Raw genomic sequence first — 13534 nt, 5'->3', positions numbered from 1 at the left:
TCAGCCTCTCAGCTGAATTCTTAAAATCCCTATATATCACAATCAGCTCCTTAACTGTAAAATCAATGTGGAATATAACATGTTGTCAATGCGGCTGTCACTGGAGGGGAGGCTGAGGGGGGTGACAGGCACACGACTCAGCTGGCGGGGGACGAAAACGCCGTGGCACAGCCCTCTCCGGGGGCGTGCCCGTTTAGAGAACTCCCTCCTGCAGGCAGGGACAGGTGCGTCCTTTCTGGCCTTATCAAAGATCTGTATTTCAGACCATTTCATTACGGCATTAATAACGCAAAGTAGTTTCATTTTGGCCAATGAAATGATCCTTTACGGGAAACGCTTTACCTCATCAGCTTCCAAAGTTCCGCCCTAGCCTAAAATAGGGAAACGAAGTCATTCACAGAGGAGTCTGCTTATTGATCTTTACACTCAGGTGTGCCCAGGGGCGTGCGAGTGCACGAGTGACTCATAACTCGGTGCATACAACTCTCTGCGGTTTTCATGGATTTTTTTTTTTAACACTTCAAGTTACCCAGGATTGATGGGTCAGATTTCCTGTTATTTTCTCAAGTGTTGCTCAGAAGCAACTTTTTACCATGCTAATTAAAGCTCACTCGGTTTCAAAGCCCTTTTTGGTCATATTAACTCCATGAGTGAATACCACCCCAGTTTACCAGTGAATAGGAAATTAAGAGGAAAGATACACACATCAGATGCTAACTGTAAGGCAGCCCCGTGTACGCAGTACTGATATGTTAGCTGAGGAACAGACAAAGGGGTTCTATGTAGTTTTTAATCATGAATTCTTTTATCAACTTATTATTTACACCCCAACCACTTCCCCAAAGAATTCCTGACAGCTCACAACAAAGGACCCGAATGTAAAAAGACCAATAAAGTAAGGATAAAGAAATATGCATTTTGTGGTACCGAAGAGGACACAGTAGTTGCAAGTCAAAGCAAGCAGTAAGAAAGGGCACTAGAGGTTTGTGCAGAATGGAGCTCATCCTCCTGAGAGGAGAGGAGTGCCATGGGGGGTACGTAATGAAAGGAGAGACTGGAGGTGAGCAGGTGCCCGACTAGAAAGGAGCTGATTTGAGAGTCCGCAGGGAAAGGGACCAAGACAGCATGTGGGAGACACCAGAGTAGTCTTAGGAAGAATGCGGTGACTTCCACACTCACGGGGCACAGTGTGAGGTAAAGGACAGCGGCTGCTTCCTGGAAAATTTGGGGGTAAAATTGTGTTGATGTGAGAGGCCACGGAGGCAAAGGCCCAAGTGAACAAAAGGCCCCCAGATTCACCCACTGTATTTAGGGAAAGCCTCCTGTGCACTGTTCCCAATATAGCTCCGTTTTGAGGCTACTTCCTGCCTGCCCACAGAGCTTCCTTCTGGCCCTGAACAATCTTTTTTGTCCTCCTAATTTATTCAATCAATCTTGGAATATTGGGGTTGCGGGGACATGGTTGGAATGAGTAAGATAACATGATTAGAAGGAATCTACTTAGTGTTTTAGCCTTATAGAACATTCCCTTATACACAGGTGGTATATGAAATACTATAGAAAGTGTTCCCGGCTAACACACCTTTTTATTAATAGCTAACAGTTTTCATGTATTTGGGCTTTAAGAGTCTGAGAGCCTTCAGTCTTGTCATTAAATATCAACATGTGGCAAGGTGTGCTGGAACATCTTGCACCATTCACATTTTTTTTCAGGACAAATTATTTATTTGCTCTAAGAAAAATACTAACTCTGTGGATGAAATTGTACATTATATTTTTGTGTTATTTTAATTTTTTAAAAAAATTTAACACAAGCAGATATTAATGAAGAAAATGTAAAAGCCATTCTATTTTTTTCATAACAAAAATTATGAGCCAATAGCAATGGTAAAATCACTGTGCATCATGATCTAAAAAGAGTACTTTTTTTTATCTGCTAATCTCTCAGCTCATTTCCCAATAATATTATACCTTTTTTTTTTTGCTTTAAGCATTTTCAGTATTCTCAAAGTATCTTAGGTTCTGTATACATTTGAACAATTTCTTCCTATTTCACTGTTTATCATTCTTTTTGGTCTCCATTTGCACTTTCAGTTTCTAACCAGAGAGACAATGCAATAACTTTTTCAAAGCTAAGGAACAAAAATAATTTTTAAAGTAATGTTTAGTAAATGGCCAACAGATAGCCCTGGGTAAACGAGAGAACAAATGTACGGGGTGTCAAAGTGTCTTGCACGTAAAGCCGTTCAGTACAACTGGAGCCATAATCATGACAAAGTCGGTGCTCTAAAATTATTTAAATTAATTTCCTGAACTAAGCACAGGAAGGGCTGACGCCACCTTGATTTCTCATTACTTTCTCCTGAATTCTTAAGATGACAGCTGTAAACAACACAGGAACTATTGACGCTCCATATTTGGTACTTCAGGTGCTGAAAAGAAATTCAGTAGATTGAGAGCTACACTGAGGCGAGATGGACGGAACTTCTCATCATTCATCCCGTCCTTTCAGAGGATTCTCTGTTGGCTACTTTTAAATTGAATAAGTTCCTCTGCCTCCTAGGATTTAGCAAGAATATAAACTAATCATAAATATCTGCTTGTATTTACTCTGGAAATGTGCATCTTTGGGGAGAATCTACACAACAGAAAACAAAAGTGTGTGGTAAAAAACATGCAGAGCTTTGCTGCTTTCAAAATCAGAGGAGTGGGTATTTTGTTGTGATCACAGATCTGCTCCACTATCCAACAGATAACCACAGAGAAAGGATAAACAAGTCGGCACAAGAGATTAATATTCAAAGCAATTCGGAACGATATTTGGGATGGCTAAAATGGAATAATCGTGCAGCTGTGCTAAAACATGTGATTCTTATTTCTTCATTAAATCAAATAAAATCTAGTGGTATAAATATGCTCCACCTTCATTTTGAAACGTTCCATTTCCCTCCTGCATAGAACTCTTATCTTAAGGATGCAGGTTGAGATTTTAAATCTAAAATATACGAATCATAAAAAGAGGTTTGCCGTACAATACTAGGTTTAAAACCTGTAACTCCTAAGGGCACGTGGCACTTACATGACCGGGACAGTCTTACCCTAGGAATCGCCCTGATCATGCCGCACTTCATACCGCACTTTCATTTCTCTTCCTTGTCATAGGGCACAGGCAGGTTTATGCTTCTTACAAATTGCCAGAATAAGGACAGGAAATATCATTTTCCTTTGGGAATCCTCTATCAATTCTCCACCTTATTTTCTTCTGAACAACACATGTCTGGGGGCTGGCAGGGCCTCTGCTGGAGCCTTAGCTGTGCAGACCAACCAGTCAGTATGGAAGCAGCAAAGAATGAGACCCCTCTGATTTCCCTCCGTGCCTCAGCCTCTGGTCCCATTAATCCTTTCCTGTCAGAGCATGGGACAGCAGCTCCCATCTGTTGAGTCCCGTCCTACACGGACTGCTCTCCCAACTCCCCCTGGACCAATGACAGAGCATCACATTGACGTCATTCACCATTCCTGGACACCCCATCTTGAGGGAAAAGGCCCTGCTCCCATGGATGCCTCAGCTCTGCGTGCTCCAGCTGTGGTTTTCTAGTGTGCCCCTGGCCAGACCAGAAGCTTTCATGCATTCTTGTAGCTTTAGTGTCCATTCCCCCTGGTGTTTACACAATAGGTGCACAGCAAACAGCTTACGGCAGACCCTTGAGTTACAACTGGCCTGACATACAAACACTTTGCATTCCAGCTGAATTTTTAGTTTTCACTTATGACCAACATCTTGAGTTACAACTTGAATGCCTGCCACTTGTGCTTCCAGATGATCTCAGAGAAAGATTTAACCCTTAAAGAGTTCTGGAAGGACGCTGACAGCACCCTTTCCTGGGTGGGGTTGAGAAATCCTGGGCCAGTGTCTCCCTCAGGACACTGAGATCTGCCTGTGTACAGAAGAGAGACTGTGAAGGCCATGGAGAGGAGCCCGAGCCTTGAACTGACCAACGTGAGTTACAACCAGCCCTAGGGAACAAAGTGAGTTCGTAAATCATGGGTCCACGTATTTGTTTGCGTTTTCGTGGAGTCACTTCTATCAAACTCTCTGTCAATCAGAACTTCAGCAACAATTATTGGTGCCTGCTCTATACTAGACCGTCCTCCAGACACTTTCCCATCAGTGCATTGGAGACCCAAAGGGAAGAGAGACAGAGTCCCAGGAAAAAGTCAGCATAAAGAAGGGCACACTGATGACACAAAAACCAAAATTCTAAGGGGGTGACCAGAACGGAGGGCTTTGAGGAGCAGAGAAGGTGATTTTGAGTTTGATGAGTGGAACACCATTTGCCAAACAACAAAAGAAGCCTGTTAGATCTGGATCTCAATTAACATTGCCACATCTGTCTGTCTTATTCTAGAAGGACCTGGGCTCCTCTGTAAATTCCTGTGAGAATCTCAGAGATGAAGGAAAGTGGGTAGGGGGAAAAATAAAGGAGGATCCAAACACCAGAATGGTTTTCTCCCTTCTCCATCCTCTGTGAGAGCAATTATGAATGAATAAACATAACAAAAGTTAATACAATGAATAACTACAGTGAGTAAGCAGTACTTAAAATCTCACTGAATAGTTAATAAGATAGATACATCTCCCTGTCATACGCTAGTCAAAACTCATGAATAATTAGTCTCGGCAAAATAATGAAAACACACACCCAAGTTCATGCAGATTCACAGAACAAACTTCAAATCCCACAAGTGTGGTTTAAGAATTTCTCTTAGACTAGTAATTAAAATATGAATGTAGAACTTTAAAATGTAAATTTGAGGAAATTAGCACAATATAAAAATACCCAACAAGTGATTCCTTTACTGTAGAACCAACTCAGGGTTTTATTTTGAAGAATGATATTTTAGAAATTTTCAGTTCCATTAACCTATCTCCTTACCTGTCTGTACCAGATATATTTACTACTACAATAACCAACAGAAGTAGATATTTCATATTTTTATTTCCTTGCCTGAAAAACATTAACAAAACACAACTGTCTTGACTTTTACTGATTCAGATAATCTAGATTTTAAGAAAAGTGAGTGATCTTATTTTTACAAAAGGCAGGATTCCAGTAGGCACAGAAGTACCTAGTAGGCACAGAAGTACAGCATATAAGCTGGGATTCAGAGAAACATCCTCCCCACCAAACACAATTTCCACATTCACATATTGAACATAAAGATACCAAAATGCTCATTTTGTTAATCACACACACACTCCTAAGTCTAACACCATCTTAATGCATTCTTAGCAAGCTATGGACATGCAAGGAGTTCGGATTGCCAGCAGCACATTAGAGGAAATCGTGTGTTGTTTGTATTTATGTGGCTGTGCACAGTGGAACACCACACTGACCAAGATGGCTGGAACAAACATCTTTTATTAACACACATTTAACAGGATTTAAAATATTCATAAGAAATGTGCATTATTATTATATGGCATCAGCACACTAGATTTTTAAAAATGCATGGAACTGGATATTGGTGGTACACTGATGTAAATGACAAATTATTTGAAAAAAAATCTATTAAAATTCTTTGCAACCCTCTATCCGTCCATGAGAATGTCTCCCAGTCCCCAAGCATTAGTTTCTCTGATGGTAGCTTACTTCCTTAGCTTTCTCTTTCTGGTTTCAGCTGTGTCACAGGCTTGAACCTCCTTGTCACAAAATATCACACTGCAAATACTGCTATGGGTGACCTCTCTGGGCCTCAGGAAGTGATGAGAATTGTGGGTTACGGAGGGGAGGTGCCGTGGATGGTGTGGAATTTAAACTTGGGCACCAGGCGACTCCTCCGTTTCGTTCTCTAAAATGATGTGTGAAATTTCTACACAGGAAATCACCCTTTGGAGGGCACAAAGTAGGAACAAGTGGGAAGTGTGTGCTGGCAGGAGAGGCGGCTTTATAAGCAATGCTTGGTGGCCGTGACAGAAACACTGCTCGTGCCCAATGCCAATCACTCAGTCTCTGTCAACTCAATCGCACGTCAGCTTAGAGATGGCATCCATCTCCACTGACATCCAAAATATAGAGGGTGCTGTTGCCGCTGCATGTTGGGGGTGTGGGCTGGTGACCTAACCTGCAGGGCCAACAGTCTTTCTGAGTCTTTGCTAATGTTGTGACATCCCAGTGTCCACACAAAGTAGAGGCATGGTGAGTCCATCCATCTCTGGAAAAGGGTTACAATAAAAACGATGGCTGGGTTTCCTGAGTTGCTAGCTGCTGTGCATTCCAGAGTTTCTCATCCTTACTGAAGGGAAATGCAGGCCACCCCAACCCAGACCCCAAGTATCACAGAGATGGTAGGGCCTCTGTGTGAAAATCCTCAGCACATACAGTCGGTAGGGCTTGTTTTCTAAAAGACGAGGCAGGAGGTAAGTTCACTCTCCAAAGTGTACAGCACTACTTGGTAATCTGCAGTGCTTTCAACTCTGTTTACTTATGTGCCATTCTGCCCCCTGGAGGTAGGAGGTCATGGCCCCACTCAGTAAGGGCTGTAGGCAGATGATCACTGGGAGCCCTTGTGTAGCCCTTCATCTGGGGGGAAAGAAATTGCAACCTCAAGAAAGGATGGCCTTTCTCTCTTCTTCCAACCTGACATTACTGTACCAGCATCTTCTCAGTGGTTGAATAATTATTTTTTTCATCTTCAATGAGTGACATCAAGCATGCTGGTGTATATAAGAATATTAGAGACCTGTCTTCAGTTTTTTTTTTTTAATTCTATTTTGAGCCTGAGCACTCCATTTGGTTCATAAATCTGAACACAGTGGTGGCCACGGTGTTTGATTCTCCAGAGTGTGTGAGAGACGTTCCTTCTAAAAGGTGGGGCATTAATGATTCCTAGGTCTTGGGTGCCACTTATTCTACTGCATTGATAATTTTCTAAATGGTACCCTTGAGACCAAAAACACTGGATGTACCCTTGAAAATTGCCTAAGTTGTTCCTAGGGAGTAACGACAAATTGAGAGGAATGGATTAAGTATCATACATTATTGTTCATAATGGTGTTTGAAAAATGAAGTAAACTTTAAAAATGGTACATTGTTCTGATTCACTCTCATTTTATGTCTTATCACCACTAAAATAATTCAATTAAAAATATCAAAAAGTACACCACCTACCTTATACATAATTGATATCACTTCCAGTTCTCTAGCATTGTATTAATACCCAGCCTTCTGAGAATCACTTTGGTTCTTATTACATATAAAGCCATAATGGCAATTGGCCAACAGAACAGCATCTCCTAAGGAGTCTATGGTTAAAACACTTGGCAAGATTAACCCTCGAAATCTCATTGTTCAAGACACAGTGCCTCCTTGTTCACTCTGCACAGCTCGATTTCTAACTTTCATAGGTGTATACTTCTCTTTAAATATTTATGCTTCTAGAGATGATTTGTATAAACCAAATATTATATCCATGCATTTATTTCCTAAACCTAACTTAGTGAAAGCATATTTATCAAGCATAGCTTGCCAATGAAAATCTAGAAACTCCTTATTACTTGCATAAGGCAATCCTAATGTACCCTTTGTGTTACATGCAGAATCCCTGAGGTTGGACTCTACTTCTCTGTCCTGGAGGTACATTTTGGGTGTGGGGACAAGCACAATAGGATCTATTTCCTGGAATAAGTACACAGACCCTCTAAGTAATCTCAGGATGCGACATCTATGTTGAGTTTCCTTTGATCTGCTAGAATTCCTCCAGAGCAGAGAACACTGTCACAGAGCAGAAGATGCCAAGCCTGATTGTGCAGGGTGCCTAAGTGCACCCCAAAGGACACAACGGGGTATATCCTAGCATGCTGTGAATTACTTCCCGCCTGTAGACCAAGCCCTCCGGTACTCCAAGCCCACATTTCCCTTCCGTCTGGCGAAGCTGACTACTCTTGTCCTCTCTCTTGCCTGAAAAGATTAGTGGCATTTAATGACAAGAAAGTAGAAGAGGCCCATTTTCTTGCTTTGGAAGATTTAGACATTCCAGGCTCCCCATTATCCAAGGCATTTGGCTGGGTATGGCTCAGATCCCTCACCGTCCTCTGCAGTCAAGAGTGGAATCCAAGAACTGTGCGCACTGCCAAATGCATTGGAGGCAACCAACCGGAACTCGTACTCAGTGTACGGTTGGAGATCACTCACTTCATAGCTCAGTGATGCAGAAGGGTTGGGAAATAATCTGTAAGGGAAAGAAATGTGGGTTAGAAAATTTTCGGCCTGAGAGAAATAAAAAGCAGCTAATACTCTTCTGAAAATTGATACATATGGAGGATATACTCCTAAGTGAAATAAATAAGTCACACATGTGTAAATACCAAATAGTTTCTCTGTTGTGAAAAACTATAATGGTACATAAGATCCTAATGATATCATTGACAATGTGAAATAGGAAGAAAAGGGCTAAAGGTGTAGGGAAGCATGAAGGGTAGGGGAAAGGCAATAAGGGAAAAGAAAAAAATATGAGACAATGAAATAATGGAAATAAAGTGTTTGTAAATAGGGAAGGGAGGAGGGGGTGAAGGGAGGGTGGGGGTAAGGGGAAAAAATGAAAACCGAGACCTGTCATGTAAAGGTACAAGATCCCAATGAAGAATGTCACTGTTCTGTATACCTAAAATGTACCAATAAACTCAATGAGAGAGAAGAAAAAGTCATCTCTTTCAAAATAAGTATCTATTGGCTGGGGCTTTGGAACCATGTGTTATAGGAGGTGTAGATTCTAGCAGTGCTGATTTCCAGGTGAAATTTGCAGGTATTCTAATTTCCTAGCCACACTACAGACAGTGATTTGTTAGTTCCATGTATGTCCCCACTTCATGTGATACTTGTGATCATGAAACCTTACTTCAGTAAGCAGAAATCTTTAGTGTGAAAGAAATTTTAATTTCAGTGCCACATAACTGAAAAATAGATGTTTTTTGCAAAGCAAATAATTATCCGGTAGGTCGCACACTTGTTTTTATTTGCACTTGTAAAAGGCAACCTCTGTTAGTTGCAAATGAGAACTGGCCTCGTCTCCAAACATTTTATGTGCTCTTGGAAGAAGCCCGTTGAGAGCAAGGGGGCCAAGGGAGAAAGCTCACTCTCGGAAGCCGAGGCTGGCGCGGGTGAGCCTCATCTGGAGCTGGTACTGGGGAGGGCCGGGAGCATTGTTCCGAGCTGGTGTCGACCAGACAACCTGAAGACTGGTTGGGGTGGCAGATGAAAGCCTGGGAGGCAGCACACCATCTGGAGCTGTCGGAAACACAGATGAATTAGAGCAGAGAAAACCGTGGAGAACATATGCCGGGTGGGATCGAAATGCTCCATATACTGGAAAAACTGTTCCTCAGGATCAACAACAATGTTAAACATGGTCCATTTAATTTAACATTTTCATTCCCGGACTACTGTACTTCCTTATTGTTCATCTCAACACAACTGCCTTAGTATTTTATTTCGGAAAAGCCATCCCCGCAAACGGCAAGACAAATGAGTACGTGGCACGTTCCCACCTGTACTTCTGCTGGTCTAATTGAAAACACAGAGGGGATTTTAGCGAAGCAAATATTAGAGACTTTTTAATTTACTGCTGTCATCAGCAGACCCGCAGCTCACAACGGACGCAGGCCAGGTCTCTCATGCTCCAGATTCCTCCCGTCCAGGTCACCCATTATCACCTTAGTCACAACCCTACTCGTGAACAAAACTGGAATTTTGTGTTTGTTTTTGCAGGAAAGGAATTTCGCGAAAGTTGAATTTTTCTGTACTGATAAGTACAGACTATTACAGTCTTAATTCTCACTCATGAAAGTGTGAACACTAAACTTTTTTATTCGCCTGCCTTGTACTTGTCCTATACTTCCCGGAATCCTGCCCTTACACAAACATGAAATCAGTTACTACGTGTGTGTTTTTTCTAGAGAAGCTAAAGCTCTGCTAAATCAATTATAATCAAATTGCGAGTGATGAATTAAGCATATCTGCTTGATATGATCCATCAGGGAAATCTATTCAAATGGTTCTAGAAGGCCTAGCAAGAATAAGTAAAAGTAAAGCCTGTTCTATTAAGATACTTCAAAAAGGTGATTCTGGCTATTTAGTTTTTCCACCAAGTACAATTTAAATGAAACTTTCACGTCAGCACTTATTCCACAACAAGCCAGAAACATAAAAGTAAGTTAGACAAAGCTCTATGGCTAAAGGAAAATCACCTAACAATGCTGAGCCTATGTTTGCTGTAAAATACAGGCAGCATCCTCCTCTTGTGGGACTGTTATGAAGAACAAGGTCATACACAAAGCATCGCATGTCGGGCTCTGGGAATCACTAGATGTCGACGATCATTAGCAGTATTGTCACTGCACTGGCCTGACTGGAAGTTCCTTTAGCATAATTTAATACTACGATACAAATTTTTAGGGTTATTATGGGTATTCTAACATAAGTTCACCATGACCACAGAGTATCGAGGCATTGGAAGCGAAACGTCAGGGTCCCTTTCCAGCCTTCTTCCCCATACTACCTTGTGTCACCTGTGTGTCTTGTGTGCTCCACCCATCAGGAGGGCCTGCCCATGAGCACCGAGGCTAACTAATGCCCGGGGACGGGAGTAGGAGGATTAGATTACAGGTGCCATCAATCTTCTGCAAGGGGTTTCGAGTTCATTCATAATTTATTCATTTGTTCAATACACATTCATCCAGGCTCCACTCTGTGATAAACACTAGTCTGCCGCTGGAGGGAAAATGGCCCAGAGTACAGCAGACGCCATTCCTGCCTCTTACATTTATGGGTAGAAACAGGCAGTGAGCAAAAGGATTGTGCAAGGATGCCACTGAGGATGGTAAGTACCCTGGAGGAAAATAAAGCAGAGTGAGAGAAGGGAAAGGGGAAAGGATCAGGCAGTTAAAATTATTAGATAACAATTTGGATTCAGTGGGGAGACCGTAGGAAGGCACGTGCTGGGAGATGTTGGAGAAGCGAGGGGCCCTAACCTCCAGAGGAAGAGCACACCAGCCAGAGGACAGCGAATGCAGAAGCAGGAAGGAGAAGAAGCTCTGGTTGCTGTGCAGGAACAGCCAAAAAAAAAAAAAAAAAAAAAAAAAAAAAAAAGCCCATGTTACTGCAGCAGAATGAGGACGGAATTAGAGGAGGGGATGGAAAGGAAGATGGAGAACAGGTTGCGTCACATTCTGAGGGACACTTAAGGTCAGGAGCTGTGGGTTGTGCTCTAAATAAGGCCAGGAGCCACGGCAGAACTTTGTAAGGGAAGCACACAATCTAATTCTAAACCTACACAGTCCACTCTGTTATCAGGGCGAGGCGCAAGAGTGGGAAGGACATCTCCTACAGCAGCAGTCCAGACAGAGCAAGGCGGCGGCTTAGGTTTGAGAGGCGGAGGTGGAGGTAGAGAGCTATTTTGCTGTTGAGTGGGAAGAGCGCTGCTTATAGAAAATTGAAGGAGTCAAAGATGATGCTGATGTTTCCAGCCCACAGACTCGGGCGGGTGGTGATGTCCTTATGGGGATGGGCAGCTCTGAGACGAGGTTATGGTGAGCCAGTCAAGAGTTTTGTTCTGTCCTAGTTACACATAAGAGGTTTAGCATATGCTAAACTCTGTAGAAGAGAAATCAAGGAAGAAGTTGCAGAAATGGGTTTGGATGGGAGTTGCACATCAATGTAGATGCACTGTGGAAAGGCTTAGATGCAACGATGTAGACTAGGGAGTGAGAGTTAGGGTGGAGAGAACTGAGGAGAGGGTACTGGGAAGGGTGAGTGGATACAGTGATTTCAAACGTGTGTGTAAAGGGGCATAGACAATGGGACTCCAGCTACAGAAGCTCATGGTTTCAAAGCCCGGTTTTCTCTGGGCTGGGAGCTATGGCGTCATATCAGTGTGCTTATTGGAAGAGTCCCACAAGAGACTGGAGGACGTGATGGTGTCAGAGAGGAAAGAGTCACTACCAGAGCCAAGCCCCTGTGTGGGGACAGGGAGACAAAGCAGGGCACAGCAAGAACGGACAGGGGGCTGCTGGGTGCTGCCAGGCACAGGGATGGTTGCCGGCTGCACAGAGGTGAACGCAGAGACTGCCATGGTAAGGACAGAATCACTGACAGGGAAGCAGCAAAGTGTTTCCCGTGGATGCCCAGTGGCACAAGGAGTAGAGCAAAAGCAAAGCCATCAGTGCCCACAGTAAAAGGAGGTGACAGGAAATGCAGGCAGCCTGAATCCCACAGCCAAGGGTCCACCAACTTGGCTCTAAATCCTTGGTTCGAAGGACATTCAGTGCCGGAGACTTTAACAATGACCTTTCACCAACACAAGCACTTTAAACAATGCTCTTCGCTTGTTTGATAAATATTTTTAAATGATTTAGAACAAGTGCACACAGGTAAGATAAGCACTGAAAAGATGCAGAACAAGATAAAGTCCAAATTGCACCTGAGGCATAAGGTAAAAAACCACGACTCTCATTTGATTACTCATTGTCTCTCACTGATTACTGGTTTCTGTCTACATTTTCTGCATCAAGGAGTATTCTATCATTGACCATCTAAATTCTGAATATTAGTTGTAAGTCATTGACATGAATGGAAAACATCAGTTTTAACATGCAGCAAAGATCCCTTCACATGGTAAAAACTGCACTACTGTACTGTTGAGAAAGGATAGTGTCCCCAAGTAGGTCTCAAAATATACCAAAGTGGCTTACATTCTTGTCCAAATGGTAACGAAGCAGGATGCTCATTAAGTTGGTCACACTTGCATTATATTTCCAAACAAGAGATCACCTTGAGTTATTTATAAACAGCTACTCATCCTGTATGCTTTCAGTCTTGCTGCTTTCTGGAAATCTCTCTCCCCACTCTGTTTAACCCTTTTATCCAAGATATACTCTGTGGAGGCTCCTTAGTACCTAAGCAATCACAGGGAGCCAGCCATAATTCCACCCTGGTTTCTGAACAGAAGAGCTCTGTGTCTATCGGTCTGATATATCGTCTCCAAGATGCTGTGCTGCTGGCGGAGCTTCTCTCCAGTTTAATACGACCCTCGTGGGGCAAACCCTCCGCAGACAACCTCCTGAATCAACACATTTTGTCCAGTAAACACTAATCCTACCTGGCAGCTGGGTAAAATGGCTAGCCCCAGCTATAAATTCAAAGGAAGGGAGTTCTTAAAAATAAAACTTCAAAACATAACCTTTCAAAGGCAAAATTAATGCAAAACATTAAACAATAAATAAATCACAAACAGAACCATGCTAGATTGCTAGACTTTTCTGAATATATGATTTCATTAAACTGTTCAGTGATGGACTCTTGAAGGCTTTATCTTTTAAAAAATGCTCCAAATAAACAAAATGATTTATACATACCCCAAACCTTTGCTTCAACAGATTTATAGAACTCTGAATGGAGAGCTCTAAAGTGGAAACACAGGCCTTTTCCCCAAAAAAGCAGGTGACTCCTACAACCACAGGAACCACAGGAAGAAAGGT

The 13534-nt window shown here is 42.5% G+C and overlaps 1 protein-coding gene across 1 annotated transcript in view; it reads right to left on the bottom strand.

Moving 5' to 3' along the window:
* Positions 1–13534, bottom strand: part of Ush2a (usherin) — a 678059-nt gene that overhangs the window by 234219 nt on the left and 430306 nt on the right. Inside the window, exons 38-39 of the mRNA XM_033762039.1 lie at positions 9137–9287; positions 8090–8232 (exon numbers count right to left, since the gene is read on the bottom strand). Coding sequence (XP_033617930.1) covers positions 8090–8232; positions 9137–9287 — 294 coding nt within the window. The remainder of the gene's footprint in view (positions 1–8089; positions 8233–9136; positions 9288–13534) is intronic.

The sequence above is a fragment of the Fukomys damarensis genome, unplaced genomic scaffold (genome assembly GCF_012274545.1).
Source record: "Fukomys damarensis isolate Sample0158 unplaced genomic scaffold, DMR_v1.0_HiC HiC_scaffold_11, whole genome shotgun sequence".
Classification (NCBI taxonomy): domain Eukaryota; kingdom Metazoa; phylum Chordata; class Mammalia; order Rodentia; family Bathyergidae; genus Fukomys; species Fukomys damarensis.
The sequence above is the reverse complement of the archived record's forward strand: the minus strand, read 5'-3'. Positions and strand labels throughout refer to the sequence as shown.